Here is a 21,551-nt window from a genome sequence, read left to right as displayed (position 1 = left end):
CTGCAGTGCCATGCCAGTTTGAGAATGCTGCTGCTGTGCCCCGCCATTTTGAGACTGCTGCTGCAGTACCCCGCCAATTCAAGAATGTTGCTGCAGCGCTTTTGCTTGATGCTGCTGCCGTGCCCCGCCAATTCGAGAATGTTGCTGCAGTTTCAATTCAATTCAATTCAATGAACTTTATTGTCCCCAATGGGGAAATTTGTCTTGGACTCTGGTGCCCGCATACACATATACAAACATAATACAAAACACACACACACACACAAAAAAAACACATTACATACATATAAAAACATACATGCTACTTATTTAAAAGTCTAATTGACGTTGGTACAAACGATTTCTTGAAACGATTATATTTGCACATAGGCATCCTGTATCTTTTGCCAGAAGGCAACAACTCATCTTCTGCACTTAAAATATGCGAAGAATCAGATACAATCTTGGTAGCTACACTGATGACTGACTGCTCATATGAATACTCCAATGATTGGTATTGCCTTTTCCCCATAATTCTCATTGCCATTTTTACCAGGCGAGCAAGTTTAGCTTTGGACTGAACTGTAATATTGCCAAACCACACAGTATATCGATAGTCAGCCTTCAATTACAGCCTGGTAAAAGATGTACATTATTTTCTGTTCTACCCCAAACAATCTTAATCTACGTAAAAAATGTAACCTCTGTTGCACACGACAGCATACACTATTCACATGAACACCCCAGTTAAGCAAGTTATCCATATAAACACCCAGATATTTATAAGAACAAACCTGTTCAATGGGTATATTATGGATAGATATTGGCGAGTGGTTCCCTACTGACCTCGGGTCAAAAATCATTTCCTCTGTTTTTTTAACATTTATGATCAGATGATTCATGTCACAACACTTCAGAAAAAGTTTTACCTCTGAATGATACACAGAAAGATCAGTATTATTATACAAGAGGCTAAGCAAAGCTGTATCATCAGAGTATTTAATCATGAGATTATTAGGATCAGAACTTGTACATTCATTTGTATAAAGTGTGAAGAGAATCGGGGAACTAACGCAGCCCTGTGGCACACCTATACTCATTCTTCTAACATTTGACACAGTATTATTGACCGTGTTCGATTGGTTAAGAACGAATAATACCATTTAATTAAAAACTGGTTCATTTTTTGGATTAGACCATTGGGCATAATTGTGTTAAAAGCAGAGCTAAAATCAACAAATAATAACCGTGCATATGCTTTGGGATTCTCCAGGTGTTTCGCTATAGCATTAGTAATAGTGTTAATAGCATCCTCTGTACCACGACCTTGTTTGTAGGCAAACTGAAATGGGTCTAAAACTGGTTTAACCTCTATCTTTAACAAGGACACCATATATCTCTCAAAGCACTTCATGACACATGATGTCAAGGCTATGGGCCTATAATCATTATTTTCCATTGGATTCGACTTTTTTGGTATCGGAATAACAACTGATTTTTTCCAAATATCAGGGACCTTATGACAATCCACAGATCGTTGGAAAATAGGACACCATGCCTGGCTAAGCTCCTCTGCACATGATTTTAAAAGTATGGCTGGAATGCCATCTGGTCCTGTTGACTTTCTTGTATTAATTAGACTAAAAAGTGATCAAACCTTTAGAGGGTCGATTATCACTCTGAAAGAAGTATCTTCATTTACAACAGTACCTAAAAAATTCTCACATTCTTGGGTGTAATCCTGTGCATCAAACCTCAAATAAAACTCATTTAACTCATTTGCCTTTTCCAAATCATTATTAGTAATGAGGTGCTTACGTCCAGTATTCATATTTGTCATTGCTTTAATTGTGTCCCATATTTTTTTTGATGGTACAGAATTAAAACTCTGCTCCAAAGGGTCCTTGTGTCTTTTCCTAGCGACTCTAAGCATGCCAGTGAGTTCTTTCTGTACCACTCGCAGACCGACCCAGTCTTTCTCCTTAAAAGCTTGTTTCTTTCGATTAATGCATTCTTTAATTTCTTTAGTAATGTATGGCTTGTTATTTGGAAAAACAGTTACACACTTCTTTTCCAAAACGTTATCGGCACAAAACTTAATATACTCAGTCAGTGTGTCAGTGTCCTCATCAATATCCCCATTCTGTAAAGTGTCCCAGTCTGTCACAGGAAATACACTGTACACATCCCTTAAGAGTCTCTATGCTATTCCCTGACCACACAGATACAGTCTTTACCTCCGGTTTGCTGCTTTTAAAAACAGTTCTATAGGTTGGAATCAGATGGATCATGTTATGATCAGAAGTAGATAGCGGAGGCTTTGATTTTGCAACATAAGCATTTTTGACATTACCATAACATTTATCCAAAATTTTCTTATCCCGAGTTTCACATTTAACATATTGATCATAGCCAGGAAGCATTAATTCTAACTTACACTGATTAAAATCACCCATAATAAAAACATTAGCGCATGGTGTTCTTTGCAACTGGTTTTGAACACAGTCAGCAATTTGCGCTGCTGCTTTTGCAGCATTTCCATCAGGAGGGATATATGCCACACATAAAATAATGTTCCCGAATTCTCTGGGTAAGTACACAGGTCTTAATGACAGACAGAGTAGCTCCAAATCGGGGTTGCAAACCCTCTCCCTCGCCGTATATTGAGTACACCAGTCATTCCTGATATAAACAGCAATACCTCCTCCTCTGCGCTTCCCAGCCATCTCAGTCCTATCCAAGCGAGCGAGGGAAAAACCATCCAGTTCAAATAAGGAGTCTGGGACGTCTTTATTTAGCCATGTCTCCGTTACCACCACCATGCCAGCTTCACGATACTCATAGCACACCTTTGCGTTAATCCGAAGTTCCTCTATTTTCCTTCTCAATGAACGCACATTCCCCATTACAACCGAGGGAAGCGGAGGCCTACTGCCTCTCCTTCTGACGCGTTGCCGAATTCCTCCTCTTCTACCTCTCTTTCGTAAACGCTTCCGTCGAAATAACTGCTCTTCCACTGCCACGGTGAAGTCTACCGCTGAGGTAATACCCTTTGCGCGAAGAGACAACAGTGCGTCTCTTGTGTAGATAAGCGGCAGCAAACTTCCATCCTTCACGCACTCTGGCGTGGCGCAACATCTTTCACTAAGTCCGATTATAATCAGCCCCAAGAGAAAAAGAGGAGCAATTTTCTTAATCCAGGCCATCATGATGTCCACAAACGGTACTTTGTTTAAAAAGTAACTTAAAAGAAACACTTTAAAAAAGTTACAAACTTAAAACAAACAGACAAACACACAATCAGTGTAGTGTAACGCAGCAGCACCTGAGCCCGGGTTGCCAGCTGAGCAGCGCCACCGGAAGGATTCCAGGATTCCAGGATTCTCAAGTGTTTGATGCTGCTGCAGTGCCCCGCCAATTCGAGAATGCTGCGGCAGTGCTTTGCTTGATGCTGCTGCAGTGCCCCGCTCAATGCCTGACTGCAGACACCTCACCTATTTCATAAACTGCCACAGCAGTTACCTACCTCAATACTGCTACAGTGCCATCTTCCATTCAGTCTATTTAACAATTTTGGGGGGTCTTCTGGAATAATTATGCAGACTCCTCCCGTAATCATGAGCTGTTCAAATTTCCATGATTCTTGCTTGCTGTCTATTTCTGCATTATGTTTTTGGGGGGCAATCGGAGCTCGGGTAGAATATCCTCTCCGAGCCCCTCTATAGCAGACAGCAAGCCAAATCTGTTTACCACTTTCACTAAGATTATATGGGCACACAAACTCGTGAAGTTAATAAACGTAATTTCGGGAGGAGTACGCCCATCTAATCTTTCAATTAATACCAAGGTGTAAAACCAGCAGCGTACCTCTTGCCCTTTTTAGTTCCTGAAGCATCCCTCCTTCTCCCCTGCTCCTCCCTTTTGTACAATTTTGTATACCACATTGGTGTTGGTTGAGGAGAGATCCCTGACACGAGTGTAAAGCGCTTTGGGTGTACAGTAGTACATATGAAAGCGCTATATACATGACTCATTCATTCACTATTGTATTCATTCAATTTGCCTGTTATAGGGGGGCAATCGGAGCTCGGGTAGAATATCCTCTCCGAGCCCCTCTATAGCAGACAGCAAGCCAAATCTGTATACCACTTTCACTAAGATTATATGGGCACACAAACTCGTGAAATAGCTAGTGCTTCAGCATTTCATTTAACCCTTTCCTCTCTGGTGTATTTATTGCAAAAACAAGTTAAGAACATAAATCTTGAGTGTTTTAGCTTTCAAAAGATAGATGTAATAGTTGATTGAATATTTATATAAAACAAAAGTAAATAAAAGTACAAACATGCCCACTTCCATCAAACCACCCTCCACCACCCCAGCGATGCGGTGCATATGTGACCGTATGAATGAGGTAAGGGTGGTGATTGACACTTATGTCCACCAATCAGTAGCGAGTATGTACTATTTCAAGGCTGATTGGCTTGAGCCTGGGATGCGTCACGTCCATATCCTCTCTTTGTTGTCGGTTTGCTTCAGCGGTTCTAGGTATGTGCTGTTAGCACGTAGCATTTTGCTAACTTATTTTCCGTTGTACTAATGGTTTGCTTGTTGTACACCAGCCTGTCTTTTCATCAATTGTGTCTCTCCGTCGGATGCTGTTTTGGATGCGATTTCTGCCCTCCCTTCAGGTATGAGGAAGTTTTATAGTAAACGATGTCTAGCTTCACTGAGGGGCGGGTGGTTTGAGTAATGTGCAGTCCCTGTACTTCAGTTTACCAGCGGGTTATTTGAAGGCTGTGTATCCTGAGTGGTGAACTGATTGTAAAACTCATCTATCCGTGTTGGGATTCTCCCTTTCGTCCTGGCCGTTTATTACAGCCCGGTTTTTCCTTCATTGCGTGTCGTACTAACAACATCGGATTACAACTATTCAGGGGGACTTCTGCTGCCGCCGTCTGGTTTCTGTGATTTGGTTTTAAATCATATCTTTTTTTGGGTTACTTTGGGGTGGAGGATCGTGCTGTTTTTGGAGCTGGCCCAAGGTCAACGTGGGCACTCCTTTCTGAGACCTGTCCCGCAAACTTTAAATGAGTTTTCGTTGTTTTTCCTTTTCAAGATTTGTATGTTGTCACCTGTACTGTGCTGTGGTGACTGTTGACCATCGTTTATGGTGGAATTGTGACTTTGTCTTTTATTCATTTGTTTGTGAGACTTATTTTGTTTATGATTTTTTTTTTTTCAGGAGCTGGGGTCCCACGGGTGAATGATCTTTGTGGTGGTGGTGGTGGTGCTGCTACAACGTTTGCCGTGTGACACTCCTGAAGTGTATGAGTGTGTGATCTGAGTCCACGGTGGTGTGGAAGTGTGATTTTTGGATTACTAGTGTGGCAATCACTCCGGTGGGTAACCCCAGCCCTGTAATTAATTATATTCTATTTTGTTTTGTTTATTTGGAAATTGTGTAACTGGGTTTTGTTTAACGTTTTTTTTTCTTTCTTATCCGTTTGTGTTAATTTGTTGTATTGTCACCAGAGAGCACATATGAATGGCACATATCAGAGCTGATTTTAAGTGATTTGTTTATCTTGAATTAAATTTGTGAATAAAACTTTTGTATTTTTATATGATGCCCAGGTTTCCTGCCCACATTTCTTTATAAGAGAGTCGAACCTGTGTGACCTAATAACAAATTGTGGGGTTTAACTCTATTTCCTGGGTGAAACCCTCCCAGGTGGCGTAGTCGCATTTTCTACAAGTAGTTAAACTTGAGCTTGTGTGTGTGTTAAGCTGTACCGTTCCCCATCTCCTGCCACACATAGTTAAGGGGTTAAATGTTATTTTTTATATAGATAAAGAGTAATGCAAAGAAATGTGCATATGACACTTACGTGTAGACATTATGGGGCCGATAGTGTCACTGGCTTCACTCACTCCCACTCTACTCACTGCTCTGCTGCGGATCAAGTACTGCCTTCCAAACTTCAATCCAGTCAGAGAAAAGACTTCATTAGGTGTGTTTATGACATGCCACTGTTCCTCGTTCACCTGCCGGTACTCCACTCTGTACTGCACAGTTTCTCCATTTGGGGACTTCTGCAGTTTCAGGGCCACACTGCGCTTCAGGACCTCCTTGACTTCTGGAGGGGGAGGCTTTGACATGGGCTGGAAATGTGTGTCTGTCAGCCTCCCTTTTTCATACAGACGGATGGACGAGCCTGGATTAGATGGATCGGGGATGGCAGACATAAGGAATAGGTGTCTCTTTTCATCTTTATTAGCCTCTGAAAAAGTTTTAAAAAGATTTAAGGTGTCTCTCATCTTTGAGATGACAGCAGGATCGTTGAACCACTTTATGACAGATGCCACAGAAACCATGTTTTTTTCCCCATCTAGCTCTTTAAACTTGTTAGTTTTTATAAACTCCTTCAGAGTTGACATATACTGGTCATCATACTTCAGAGATGTGAAGGTCAAGCAGACCACAACATCAATATTAAGATTAAAGAGGAAGGTGTTGAGATGGTCTGAGTCTTCAGTTTTTATTCCCTCCAGCATCTTGGTGTGAGAAGTTAATAGGGCAAGTTCAGCCTTTGCATCATTTAACCACTGGTTAAGACTGTCAGCTTTAAAAGGGGAGCTGAAGTGGATCCTCTGAATGTCTTCCAGCGAATTCTCCTGCAACTCTCCTCCTCTTATTGCAGACAAGACCCTGGCCACTTCTTTCAGGAGCATTGTCTTGTAAATGCTAAATGAGTTCTTAAATGAAAGCAGCCTCTCTTTGATGTCACTGAAAACATTCACCAGTGTGTTTCCGGACAGGTCGTTGTATGTCCTCTCTACTTCTCCCAGCTCCTCCATTATATCTTCAATGTTAGAAACCAGATGTGCGGTGATTTCTCTCTCCAACCGAGCAGCTTTTTCATTCAGTAGAGAAAGAGGATAGAGCCAGACTTTGATTGGAACAGCATTCTGTGGATTCTCCTTCAGGATATTGGGGAGCTTCTTGAACACATCTACGGCCTCCATGAAAGTGGTGGGGTTTTGCTCAAGGTGGAAGTCACCATGAAATGTGCAAGCAATGCTCTGAGCCATTTTCTTATCACTATCTTTCATTTCTACAGATGCTTGTCCCTCAATAGAAATTAGAGGAATCATCCTGACAATAATATTCAGTTTTCCCTCAATCTCCTGCTTATTTTCCTCTTCTGAAAATCTCCGATCAAACACCATGAAGGCCTGACCTCCATAAAGTACAGCCGTGACCACATGAGTTGCAGTTTTCTGGTCAAACACCTGCGGGTAGGTGATCTGGCCCAGATGGCTCATAGTGAGCTGTTCAAATCTGGTGGTTTCACTGTAATACATTGTCACTCTGGACTGCTGGTTTGATAATTTGGTGTCACGCAGAAACTTGGCAGATCCTCCAACCTCCACCAGCCCTCCTAAGAAGCTGGCCTTCAGGGAAGCACTTACATCCAGGAGATTTGCCTTACTAGAGAAAGAGTCGGAGCTACTGAAGTCAAAATCTGTCTTGTGCTGTGGACGGGTGTCCAAATCTTCTCTCAGTGCCTTCTTATCCCACAGAGTAACACCTGAAATGAAAAATTACTTTAACAGTCCCGTATGAGGACCAGTGCACTGTTGAACAAAAAAATGCAGGTTTTATCGTGTTGCTACACAAGTACTAGTGATGCAACATTTGGTGAAGAGGGTAAAATAAACTTGTATTTATTTATTTATTTTAGGTTAGTACAGCACCTGGAATGAAGGTATCCGTGCGGCAGTCATACAGCATACCAGGAAACAGAGGTCTTCCTAGAGCTGCCACTTCAATGGGCTTTGATGCCAAGGCTGCAGGAAATTACAAATAAAAGCTCATTATTTATTTATGATATATTTGAACAAAATTACATGATAATGTTTAACTCTTTCACAACCTTTTTTTTTTAAAGCTGCCAGCCACCACCAGCATTTTGATCATTTACGCAAAAGTTTCTTGGCCACCAGAATATTTTGTTGTATGAATATTTGAACATGCACTATATCAAAAGAAAGAACAGACCCCATTCTAAAAAAAAAAAAAAAAAAAAGTTCTAGTAAAAAAATATAAAGCTTGTTACAAATAATAAAATAAAATAAAATAAATCTACATTTTTACTGAATAAAGCATGTTTTTGTCAAAGACTATAACCAGATGGGATTCAGAAAGATGGTTAAAACACATATGGAGTAGATGGAGTCCATCAACACCCCAAACACATATAGCTTGTTGTTGGAAACTCCGAAATGAAGACCAAGAGAACTTGGGTATTTCTTTCGGGCAGGCATTACTCTTTATTGAGAAACACACGTGCCTTCGGTGGCTGCATTCGTCCAAGTCTAATTCTAAACAGTATTGTGGCAAGGGGGGCGTGGTTCAGCGAGGTCTGCAGCGGGAGAGAGAGCCGCGGGACGAGCGGTAAGTGAGTGGGTTGGACGCAGATTGATAACACCTGTATCTTGTTCCAGTAATGGGCGTGGGGAGAGGATAAAACGCCTGTGGAAGCGGAAGCCAGGGAGAGAGAGACGGACTGCTGACGCGCATCCCCAAAGAGACTGAGTTGACCCGGAAGCCGGAAGTGCTGTTACCCAGAAGTGTTTCTGTAAAAGAGTATTGAAGAGAAGTCACACGCCTGAGTGTGCTTGCTGTGTTTTGAGTTAAAGAAATAAAATAGCGTCAGCAGTCCAGCCGACCCCTTGTCCTCTTCCTTCCCACACACAAACATTATCACACTGGTGCCGAAACCCGGAAGGAAGTAGGACAACGCCGCCGCCATGCAGACGTCTTCCGCCACGCCATTTGAAGACATCATTACATCCCTCGCGGTCCTCCACCGCGAACAACACCAAGCCCTGCTGGACCTTCGGACGGACCAGGAGCGCCGGTTCGCGGCGATAGTCCAAGGCCAGCAGGAGGACCGCGAGAGATTCCGGAGCTGGCTTGACTGGGAGGCTCGCACCGAGGCCGCCGGGCAGACCGGCGCACCGGTCTACGTGCCCCTGCATAAGATGGGGCCACAGGATGATCCCGAGGCCTTCATCAATCTCTTTCAGAAGGCAGCGGAGGCCTGCGGTTGGCCCCGGGCACAGTGGCCGGTGCGCCTGATACCGCTACTATCAGGAGAAGCCCAGACGGCTGCTCAACAACTGCCGGTGGCGAACCTCCTGGAGTACGACGACCTCAAGAGGGCCATCATTCAGCGGGTCGGCCGGACCCCTGAACAACATCGCCAGCGCTTCCGCTCCCTGGAATGGGGCGAGGCCGGCCGACCCTTCGCGATGGCCCAGCAGCTCCGGGACTCCTGTGGCAAATGGCTATTGACGTGGACCACATTGTCGATCTGGTGGTGCTGGAGCAATTCATCGCTCGGCTACCGAACAAGACAGCCGAGTGGGTCCAGTGCCACCGGCCCACGTCGCTGGAGACGGCCATCATCCTGGCGGAGGACCACATGGTGGCGTACCCGGGGGTCGGCGAACCCCTATTAACTTCTCTCTCTCTCTGTCTCTCTCCCCCCTCTGTCTCTCTCTCCTAAACTGAATCGTGATTGGGACAAGCGGTCACACTGAATCGCCTCATGACCCGATTTTTTTGGCCAGGCATTCATTACAACGTGCGCAGGTGGTGCGCGTCTTGTCCGGAATGTCAGTTGGTAAATCCACTGGCCGCTCCAAAAGCGCCATTGCGCCCCCTTCCATTAATGCAGGTCCCCTTCGAGAGAATTGGGATGGACCTCATCGGGCCATTAGAGCGATCCGCACGCGGACATCGTTTTGCGTTAGTTATCGTGGACTACGCAACACTATATCCGGAAGCAGTGGCCATCCGCAACATTTCCGCGAAGAGTGTTGCGGACGCACTGTTTCGACTGATCTCCCGGGTGGGGGTTCCGAAAGAAATCCTCACTGATCAAGGCACGGCCTTTATGTCACGTACATTACGCGAACTGTACGGATTACTGGGCATTAAATCCATTCGAACAAGCGTCTATCACCCACAAACAGATGGCTTGGTCGAACGGTTTAATCGCACGCTTAAAACCATGATCCGTAAGTTCGTACAGGAAGACGGCAAAAATTGGGATAAGTGGTTAGAACCCCTTTTATTCGCCGTGCGGGAGGTTCCGCAAGCCTCCACGGGGTTTTCCCCCTTCAAGCTTCTCTACGGACACCAGCCACGGGGGGTGCTAGATGTCCTGCGAGAAACTTGGGAGGAGGGGCCTTCTTTGGCGAAAAATGAAATTCAGTATGTGCTGGACTTGCGAACAAAACTCCACACACTGGGGCGGCTATCCAGGGAGAATTTGTTACAAGCCCAGGACCGCCAGAGCCGGTCGTATAACAGGGGAACTAAAATACGTAAATTCACACCGGGAGAGAAAGTGCTCGTATTACTCCCTACGTCGAGTTCCAAATTAATGTCGATGTGGCAGGGGCCGTTTGAGGTCGCACGACAGGTCGGGGATCTCGATTATGAAGTGATACGGTCCGATAGGAACGGGGCACGTCAAATCTATCACCTCAATCTCCTAAAAAAATGGAATGAGGTTGAATCATTGTTGTTGGCCACGGTGATCGGGGGGGAGGATGATCTCGGGCCAGAGGCGAGCATCAAGGCGCAATCAGTCGCGCTGGCCCCTGGTGGAGATCACCTCTCACCGTCCCAACTCACTGATTTGTCAAAGTTACAGGCGGAGTTTGCCGACGTGTTCTCGGCCCTACCGGGACGCACCGACTTAATTCAGCACCATATCGAGACCGAACCGGGCGTGGTAGTTCGCAGCCGGCCGTATCGTTTACCTGAACACAAAAAAAAGGTGGTTCAGGAAGAATTAGGGGCAATGCTGGACATGGGACTAATAGAGGAGTCCAACAGTGACTGGGCGAGCTCGATAGTTTTGGTCAATCAATCAATCAATCAACTTTATTTATATAGCGCTTTTAAAATCACGATTGTGTCAAAGCAGCTTCACAGTGTCAAACAGGATAATATTGCGACAAAATTAGATTTGGCTGTACAGTCGTACTGGAGAAAAAAAACAGTGATGTTATCAGCTTATTTTAAATTATCATATAGCAACAATGTTGGCAGATCAGTATATAAGTTTATAGAAGTAAATAATACCTAATTCATACATTTTATTTGTATAATAAGTTGAATAACTTTAATCATATTTTTAGTGTCCCCAACTGAGCAAGCCAAGCCAAAGGCGACCAAAGGAACCAAAACTCCATCAGGGCGTGATGGAGAAAAATAAACCTTGGGAGAAACCAGACTCAGTTGGGGTGCCAGTTCTCCTCTGGCCTATTAACACACCGTGTAAGATTATTATTCTGGCAACCTTACAGGTCAGAAATCATATTAGATCGGAATATTCAAAATTTCAGGGTATCACGGAAGAGACAGATTTATTTGGAAATAAATGATGGGATGGGGCGTCGATTACACAAGAGTATGAATACATGAAAGATCGGAATTATTGCGCCGAAGACGGGTTTTGAGCATGTCGTGCCAGTGAGGCAAATTCAGAGGAGACACCAATTGACACGGCTCAGCAGACACTCCAGGATGAGCTGGTCATGTCCAGGCGCAGGTCCACCATCCGATCCGGACCGGGCCCAGATCCGGGATAAACCTCGGGATAAACAGAGAGACAACATTAGCGTAGATGCCACTCTTTTTATGATGTAACGAGTACATCAGGTGTTATGGGAAGTGTTCCCGGTTCCGGCTGACCTAGTTAATGCAGCCTAACAATCAGTCAATTGAATTGAATAATGAAAGTTAAAAATGTTCTATGTGTATGCCATAGTAAAGAGATGTTCCTAAAACCGACGGCTCGGTCCGGTTCTGTGTGGACTATCGCAAGGTGAACGCTGTGTCGAAATTCGACGCTTATCCAATGCTGCGGGTTGACGAGTTGCTTGATCGGCTGGGCACAGCTCGATTTTATTCGACATTGGACTTAACAAAGGACTATTGGCAGATCCCCTTGTCTCCATTGTCCAAAGAAAAGACAGCTTTCACCACGCCGTTTGGATTGCACCAATGCCTGGATTGCACTCTATGTGGCGGGCCGCTTTTACACTCCCCTGACTTTTCTCTCCCTTTCTTGTTGCAGACTGACGCGTCGGACAGGGGGGTTGGGCGCAGTCCTGGCCCAGGAGGTGGAGGGGGGAGAGCGGCTGGTGCTGTCCATTAGCCACAAGCTCTCTAAGAGAGAGGCTAAGTACAGCACCATCAAAAAAGAGTGCCTTGCCTGCCGGACGGCTCCCCGGCCTGAGTCGGGCGGTGGGGGTATGTGGCAAGGGGGGCGTGGTTCAGCGAGGTCTGCAGCGGGAGAGAGAGCCGCGGGACGAGCGGTAAGTGAGTGGGTTGGACGCAGATTGATAACACCTGTATCTTGTTCCAGTAATGGGCGTGGGGAGAGGATAAAACGCCTGTGGAAGCGGAAGCCAGGGAGAGAGAGACGGACTGCTGACGCACCCCCCCCAAAGAGACTGAGCTGACCCGGAAGCCGGAAGTGCTGTTACCCGGAAGTGTTTCTGTAAAAGAGTATTGAAGAGAAGTCACACGCCTGAGTTTGCTTGCTGTGTTTTGAGTTAAAGAAATAAAATAGCGTCAGCAGTCCAGCCGACCCCTTGTCCTCTTCCTTCCCAGAGGTATAGCTTTGACAGAAGCGGCTCAATCCTGTGTAATAGATCTATTTCCTGCACCAATTGTTTGACCCAGAAATGTGATTTGGTTTTTAGCAATTTGAGCTTTGTGAAAGCCATTTGTGAAAGCCGATCCATTTGTGTACTTTTTTCTGCAAATAGTCCAACAATGCTTTCAATTCAGTTTGATGTACCTCATGATCTGTAGAGGCAATCAAAATATCATCGACATATTGAATCATGGTGGACTGTTTGACTGGACATTCTGGGTCACACAAATCACGTCTGACAGCCTGATGGTATATAGTTGGGGAATCTGAAATCCCTTTGGCAACCATGTCCACTTTAATTGTTCATAGTTAACTGTGAAAGCTAACCATGCCTGGCTGTCAGAGTGCAAGGGTACAGAAAATAATCCATTAGACAAATCAATTACTGAAAAAAACATACAATCTAATGGTAAGCCATTACAAATTGTAGATGAATCTGCTACAAGAGGGGTGATTTTATCAATATGTTTATTGGCTACTCTATAGTCTATGGTCAGTCTCCATGTCCCATTGGATTTTTTTATGGGCCATACAGGTGAGTTACAGGGACTGTTGGTTTTAGCTAGCACTCCTTGCTGCAACAATTTTTCTACAATGGGTTTGATTCCCTGTATAGCTTCCTTATTGATCGGATATTGCTTGGTTACAGGAGGTCGAGTTCCTGTCAATTTAACTAGCTTTATGCCTGTCAAAAACCCACAATTATCCTTATCTTTAGCCCAAATTTGGTGATTCTGTAAGAAAGCATACTCAGGAGGGGTTGAACCATTGGTAGAAACTTGTGCTGAGGAAATGTTTATGCTGGTAGATTCTGAGGACATGTCTAAAGTTAGATGTACTTGTCTGAGTAGATCCATGCCTAGAATTGCACCTGTATTTAATGGAGCACATAGCAATTTTGTGGTCAGAGTCTTTGGGCCAAACTGTACCTCTATGGATGGTGTTTCATACAAAAGCGAATCTTCACTTATTACACCAGTTAAACAAAGTTTAGTTTTCTTAATGTTTAAACCTTCAGCCAATTTTGTAGAAATTACTGTAATTTCTGCACCTGTATCAAGCAAAAATTGGGAAAAAAAGAGAAAATCTCTTTCTCTTTTATGCTACCTTTCACAAAAATGATCTTGTCATTGTGATGGATTATAGGGGAAAGGTAACTACTCACAGCCCCAACAAATTAGTTTTTTGCCTGTTCTTTTTGTGCTTTTCGAAGAGCCTGAGCAAGCTGTCCTAAAGTTTCAGTGTACCGTGGCGGAACTACTTCAGTATTGTAGGCTGGCTGAGAAGGAACAGAATTATGCATAGTATTTATTTTACTATCTTGCAACCTTTTCCTAGAAATGCGAGATGCATTTTGCATAACAATGTCCTTCTAAATTCAGAAAAATGTGTAGGTGATGAGGGCAAGTTCTGGGATAATCTTTCTCTAGGTGCTAGCGCTTTGGCAACACTTTGAACATGTTCAACAGAGTTAGGAGGAACACTTTCAATCACAGATCAGATCCCTTAGATTCAATCTGACTGGGGCAACACAAAATATTAGCCGTAATGCTAATCTTCCCTGCTGAAAAACAAAGGCAAAACAAAACAATTTTTCCCTGCCGAAACCAAGGCTTAATTCATTATTAGCTGGTAATGCTAATTCTTCCCTGCCTGAAAAACAGAGGCTTAAACAGTACTTCCCTGCCGAAACAGAGGCTTACAAACTATTAGCTTGTGATGCTAACCTTCCCTGCCTGAAAAACAGAGGGTAACTTTCATCTCTAAAACTAATTTTTTAAAGGATAACCCTACAGCTGTCTGATAACTCTTCTCTGGCGGCACAGAGGGAAACAAATTTGTACTGGTCTTTACGGTTCTTTTGGATAGAGTGGCTCACCAACCCTTGGTTGTACAGAAAAAGTCAGCTGGATTCAGTCTGGAATGAAGTCAGAATCTTTGTTGAGCTGGATTCAGTCTGGAACGAAGTCAGAGGGCCCTATCTTGCACCCAGCGCAATTGACTTTGTACACCGACGCATGTGTCATTCCTATTTTGCACCCGCGCAAAGCGCGCTTTTCCCTCCACAGAAGCACGTCGCTAAACTAGTGAATGAACTTGCGCTCCCTGGGCCGTTCAGCGCAAAAAAGGAGGCATTGTTCCGGCGCAAACAATCCCTGGTGCTATTTTGCTGTTCCATTAAACAGTTGCGCCACTGACCAGAAAAAAACGGGTCTAAAGTCAGTGGCGCGTTGCGCGTTGTTCATTATGCTATTTTAAGGGCGCATGCTTGACCATAATGTATAAGCGTGCACAACGCGCATACACGTTGCTCATGAAATCTACACAGATGCAACAGTTATTTTTGCAAATCATAAATTGTTACACTAAAAAAATATATATTAACATATTGTGGTGTGACACGAAGATGTGAAAAAATAGGAATAAATCTATCTTACAAATGATTCAGGCTTATTGTAGTAATTAAGGATCAGACCTGTTTGCCCAATAGTGGCAAGACATATATGAATATAGGGACATCTGACAAATTGGTTTGTCCATCAAGAACCAGGAAAAAAAAAAACACTGAAAAACTGAAAAAAAAACTGTTTAACCGACGCTATTTTGGGTGGGTTTCTCCCATCCCCATACAACACAAATTCTCTGTCTTTCACTCCCTTACGAAAGGAAAATATATTTACCAATTTATTACTTGAAATATATTTTAATATATTGTAAATATATGGAATAATATATTGATGGTATTATAAAATATATTATATATTCATGTAATATATTGCAAAATATACAAATGATTGCCGCTTTCAATATATTGCAATGTATTGAAAAATATAAATATTAATTCCTATATATGTGAATATATTGCCTAATGTATTGCATGAAATTTTCCAATATACTGCAATATATTTTTGTTTCGTAAGGGCTGCTCTTACAAGAATGTGCGCCTGGTAAATACGCCATAATAATAGCAATCCATAATGGAACTTGCGCACCTGCTTTTAAAGGGAATGTTGGATGCCGCTCTGATTGGTTTATTCACGTTACGCCCAAACCACACCTATGAATAATGAAGCTACTTCAGACCAACCCATTTTAGATTTGCGCCGGGCGCAAGAGCCACTTATCCCGCCGGGAAAATAGCAACAGCGCCGAAACCCGCCCACAAAGTTACTTGCGCTTCACGCTTTGACACTTGCGTTTCAGATCGTTAAAATAGGGCCCCAAATGTCATAGGTACGGTCAAGCGGACGCAGACATGTTTGCCCACAAGGAGTCAACCCATTGTTCCTTTTGTATCAGCCTCCCTCTTCTAGCTCCACATGTACTGGACACCAAGCTCCTCAGAGCAACCTATTCTTCCACAAATGTTTGTAGAAACACCTGCATGCAGAGATGCTTGATGTATACGCATGTGACCATTAAGTGATTAAACATCTGAATTCAGTGACTTGGAGGAGTGTCCCAATACTTTTGGCAATATACAGGTGCTGATAATATACTAGAATATCATCAAAAAGTTGATTTATTTCACTAATTTCATTCAAGAAGTGAAACTTATATTATATTCATTCAATACACACAGACTGATATATTTCAAATGTTTTTTTATTTTTATTTTAAGGATTATAACTGACAACTAAGGAAAATCCCAAATTCAATATCTCAGAAAATTAGCATATTACTTAAGACCAATACAAAGAAAGGATTTTTTTTTTTTTTTTAAATCTTGGCCAACTGAAAAGTAAGAGCATGTACAGCACTCAATAATTAGTTGTGGCTCCTTTTGCCTGAATTACTGCAGCGATGCGGCGTGGCATGGTGTCGATCAGTCTGTGGCTCTGCTCAGGTGTTATGAGAACCCAGTTTGTTCTGATAGTGGCCTTCAGCTCTTCTGCATTGTTGGGTCTGGCATATTGCATCTTCCTCTTCACAATACCCCATGGATTGTCTATGGGGTTAAGGTCAGGCGAGTTTGCTAGCCAATTAAAGGAGAACTCCGGGGAATTTTTAAGTGCATCTTGATTGTTATACCTTTGTGAGTACAGTCTATAGGAAAACAAACAAACCAGATTGGTGCTTGCAACATGGAGCTGTTCCAGTTAATGCCCAAAGCTCCCACTCAACTAAAATGGCAGTTATGGGGCATAAACGTAAAGGATGTCTTTGTGCCTCTTAAAGGGCACAAAATGCAATTAAAATGTCTGTCCAACATGAACAGGCCCTTAAATGACTACGAGATGCATTTAGCAACTTAGACATTGTTTAAATTCACCTAAATGGTGTTTTAGACGGCTGTAGTCTCGCGCTGAAGTCCCTTGGGAACTCAGTTGTAGCCGGGAAAAGGTAAATAGTCCAGTTGGGACGAGAGTCGTGTGTGTGAAGAGTGATCTCATTGCTCTGCTCTGTTCTCATCATCGAACGTGTCCGAAATAAATGGTTTTCGATTCTGTACTGGTGATCCGAAAACAGCTGTATGTTCGGTGACACGCGCATGCTCAGTATCAGCTGCTTGTGAGTTCTCATCAGTTCTCTCAGCAAAGCATGTCTCAGTTCAGTGAACTGTTGGAGTTACAACATATAATTCAAGATATTCGTTTATTTCTAGTCGAAGGGATTGTCCCTCATGTCAGAAAGTAAGTAACTAAAGTAACTTGTGGGATCAGCGCTGATTTGAGATGCAAACCAATTTGGTGAACTGGTTCGACCGGTTCACTAAAAATAACTAGTTAAAAAGAAAGATTAATTCGTGAACCGGACATAGAGTGAGGATTGGCTCACAAGTGAAGAAGAAATGGCTCGGGTTTGTGCCTTTCCGAATTGTGGCAACAGAATGCGAAAATTTGCACCAAACACTTTGATAAGGATGACTAACTTACACAGACACAACACAGCTGAGCCGGCTGAAGAAAAATGCCATTCTGTGGTCGAAGACAGGTGCAACCACTGTGGAGGTAATGTAAACTTTATTTATCCTTCAATTTGGGCACACACGGCTTGAGGAAAGATGTGCTGTAATACAATCATCAACTAGTTTATTTACCCTTTTCCGGCTACAACTGGGTTCTCACGGGACTTCGGCGTGAGACTAGATCTAGCCATCTAACACTATGGACAATTCTAACATTGCTTAGGTGAATTTAAACAATGGCTAAGTGCCAAAACGCATCTAGTTGTCATGAAAGGGCCCTGTTCATGTTGGACAGACATTTTAATTTAATTTTGTGTCTGTTAAGAGGCACAAAGACACCCTTTACGTTTATGCCCCATAACTGCCATTTTAGCTGAGTGGGAGCTCTGGGCATTAACTGTAACAGCTCCGTGTTGCAAGCACCAATCCGGTTGTTGTTTTTTTTGTCATTTTTTTTTCTATAGACTGCACTCACAAAGGTATAACGATCAAGATGAACTTAAAAATTCCCTGAGGTTCTCCTTTAAGAACAGGTATACCATGGTCCTTAAGCCAGGTACTGGTTGCTTTGGCACTGTGTGCAGATGTCAAGTCCTGTTGGAAAATGAAATCTGTAGCTCCATAAATTTGGTCAGCAGCAATAAGCATTAAATGCTCTGAAACTTCCTGGTACACGGCTGTGTTGACCTTGGACCTCAGAAAACACAGTGCATCAACACCAGCAGATGCCATGGCACCCCAAACCATCACTGACTGTGGAAACTTTACACTGGACCTCAAGCAACGTGGATTGTGTGCCTCTCCTATCTTCCTCCAGACTCTGGGACCCTTATTTCCAAAGGAACATAACTTTGGACCACTTAGTAGTCCTTTTGGTCTTTAGCACAGATGAGACGCTTTCGATGCTGTCTTTTGTTCAAGAGATGCTTAACACAAGGACTGTGAAGCTGAAACCCATGTCTTGCATACGTCTGTGCATAGTGGTTCTTAAAGCTCTGACTCCAGCTACAGTCCACTCTTTGTGAATCTCCCCCATATTTTTGAATGGGTTTTGTTTCACAATCCTCTCCAGGGTGCGTTTATCCCTATTGCTTGTACACTTTTTTTCTACCACATCTTTTCCTTCCCTTCGCCTCTCCATTAATGTGCTTGGACACAGAGCTTTGTGAACAGCCAGCCTCTTTTCCAATGACCTTTTGTGTCTTGCCCTCCTTGTGCAGGGTGTTAATGGTCGTCTTTTGGGCAGCTGTCAAGTCAGCAGTCTTCCCCATGATTGTGTAGCCTACAGAACTAGACTGAGAGACCATTTAAAGGCCTTTGCATGTGTGTTTTGAGTTAGTTAGCTGATAAGAGTGTGACACCAGGTGTCTTCAATATTGAACCTTTTCACAATACTGTATTCTAATTTTATGAGATCCTGCCTTTGGGATTTTCCTTAGTTGTCAATTATAATCATCAAAATTAAAATAAATAAACATTTGAAATATATCAGTCTGTGTGTAATGAATGAATGTAATATAAAAGTTTCACTTTTTGAATGGATTTTTTTTATTCTCTAAGGTGCTGGAAAAAGTTGTTGCTGCACAGCTTCAGGTCCATTTGGAGCAAAACAATCTATATGAGAAATTTCAGTCTGGTTTCCGCTCAGGACACAGCACAGAAACAGCTTTGGTCAGGATCACAAACGATTTATTGATGGTGGCAGATGCTGGCTCTCCATCCCTTCTCATCCTCCTGGACTTAACTGTAGCTTTCGATACAGTTGATCATAACATCCTCCTTCACTGTTTACATTCCACCATCGGTCTCTCTGACTCGGTCCACAACTGGTTTTCTTCTTATCTCACTGGGAGAGCTGAATATGTTGCGTTGGGACAAGCTACATCCCTGTCACACAATGTCACCTGTGGTGTCCCTCAAGGCTCAGTGCTTGGCCCGACCCTGTTTATCCTCTACATGCTTCCCTATACTATTTTCAGTGCTATGCTGATGACACTCAACTTGACATTAGGACAAGTTCATCTCCCTCTGCTGACCTCACACCATCCACTTTGATCACTTGTTTGAATGAGATAAAGGCGTGGATGAAGCAAAACTTTCTGCAGCTAAACAGCTCCAAGACTGAAGCTATCCTAGTTGGCACTCCACTTCAGGTCCGGAAGTCCGTTATCACCAGCATTGCTTTCTCTGATCAGGTCATTCCGCTTTCCACTTCAGTCACCAATCCGGGGGTCAGAATGGAATTGCAGCTTACTTTTGAAGCTCACATCAAACACCTGTGTAAGACCTCCTTCTTCCGCCTCATAAACATTGCCAAACTTCGTCCCATACTAACACTGGAAGATGCGGAGAAGCTTGTCCACGCCTTTATCTCCTCCAGGCTGGACTACTGCAAAGTGTTCCTTATCGGAATCCCTAGCAAAAATCTCCAGAGGCTGCAGTGTATTCAGAACAGCGCTGCTAGGATCCTCATGAGTGTGTGCAAATATGACCATATCACCCCCATTCTAAATTCGCTCCACAGGCTTCCTGTGTCGTTCAGGATCCAGTATAAGATCTCTCTCCTTACCCACCAGTGCATCAATGGTGACGCACCCTCCTATCTCAAGGAACTCCTCACCACAGAAACATCCACAAGTAACCTCCGCTCTGTTTCTCTGTATAATCTTAAAACTCCCATGACCATTCTCCGTACTCCGTACAGCCCCCAGTCTGTGGAATGCTCTCCCTGACCACCTGCGGACTGTAAATGCTTTTAAGCGTGGTCTTAAAACCCACCTTTTTAGCAGAGCTTTTAATTGATTTGTTCTTCTTAATTTTTCAGTTTTATTTTATTTATTTTACTTATTTATTTTTTGTTGTTGATTGTTTCTAATTCTGTAGCACTTTGAAATTTTGTTAAATATAAAGTGCATTATAAATAAAATGTATTATTATTAAATAAATCAACTTTTTGATGATACTCTAATTATTTGACCAGCACCTATAGTGTATACATGTTCTAGCTCTAGTGTTTTAACTTGATTCTAACTTGTAGTTACACTTCTCCATAATCAGCACAAGGAAGACACAATTGTAATTAAATACATTTTATTAACAAAAGATAAACAAGAATAACTAACACAACTACTAAATCAATAGTAAAGGAATAAAGTGCATAAGATGCATAAAATACATGTGATTAATTTGGGTGTGGCTACCCAGCAAACATGCGACATCAGATAGACGTTCAGATCATGTCTGTATAACGTCCGTCAGTTCAGTCCCACTTTTGCACGTCTTTGCAACGTGCAAAACTGGTTCAACATCCAAACGTCTGACAAGGGACCCTCTTTGGACGTCTCTGGACGTGCAAAATTAGTTCAATATCTGGACGTCGGACTAGGACCCTTTATGAACGGCTGTGGACGTGCGAAACTAGTTCAATATCTGGACGTCCAAAAAGAGACCCATTTGAACGTCTCTGGACGTGTGGAACTAGTTCAATACCTGGACGTCTGACAAGGGACCCTCTTTGGACGTCTGTGGACATCCAAAATTAGTTCAATATCTGGATGTCTGACTAGGACCCTTTATGAACGTCTGCGGACGAGCAAAACGTGTTCAATATCTGGACGTCCGACAAGGGACCCCTTTAGACGTCTGTGGACGTACTTAACTAGTTCAATATCTGGACGTCTGACAAGGGACCCCTTTAGACGTCTGTGGACATCCAAAATTAGTTCGATATCAGGACGTCTGACTAGGACCCTTTATGAACGTCTGTGGACGTGCGAAACCAGTTCAATATCTGAACGTCCGAAAAGAGACCTCTTTAGACGTCTGTGGACATGCTTAAGTAGTTCAATACCTGGACGTCTGACTATGACCCCCTTATTGTTGTTTGTGGACGTGCTAAACTGGTTCAATATCTG

At 43.2% G+C, this 21,551-nt stretch overlaps 1 protein-coding gene across 1 annotated transcript in view; it reads right to left on the bottom strand.

Annotated features, from left to right (window-relative positions):
* Window positions 1-21,551, bottom strand: part of LOC137091674 (cytolytic toxin-alpha-like) — a 96,615-nt gene that overhangs the window by 34,876 nt on the left and 40,188 nt on the right. The window contains exons 4-5 of the mRNA XM_067456311.1: window positions 7,741-7,833; window positions 5,871-7,574 (exon numbers count right to left, since the gene is read on the bottom strand). Of these exons, the coding sequence (XP_067312412.1) occupies window positions 5,871-7,574; window positions 7,741-7,833 (1,797 nt within the window). The remainder of the gene's footprint in view (window positions 1-5,870; window positions 7,575-7,740; window positions 7,834-21,551) is intronic.

This window comes from Pseudorasbora parva, chromosome 10, assembly GCF_024679245.1.
Source record: "Pseudorasbora parva isolate DD20220531a chromosome 10, ASM2467924v1, whole genome shotgun sequence".
NCBI classification, from domain to species: Eukaryota; Metazoa; Chordata; class Actinopteri; order Cypriniformes; family Gobionidae; genus Pseudorasbora; species Pseudorasbora parva.
The sequence above is the reverse complement of the archived record's forward strand: the minus strand, read 5'-3'. Positions and strand labels throughout refer to the sequence as shown.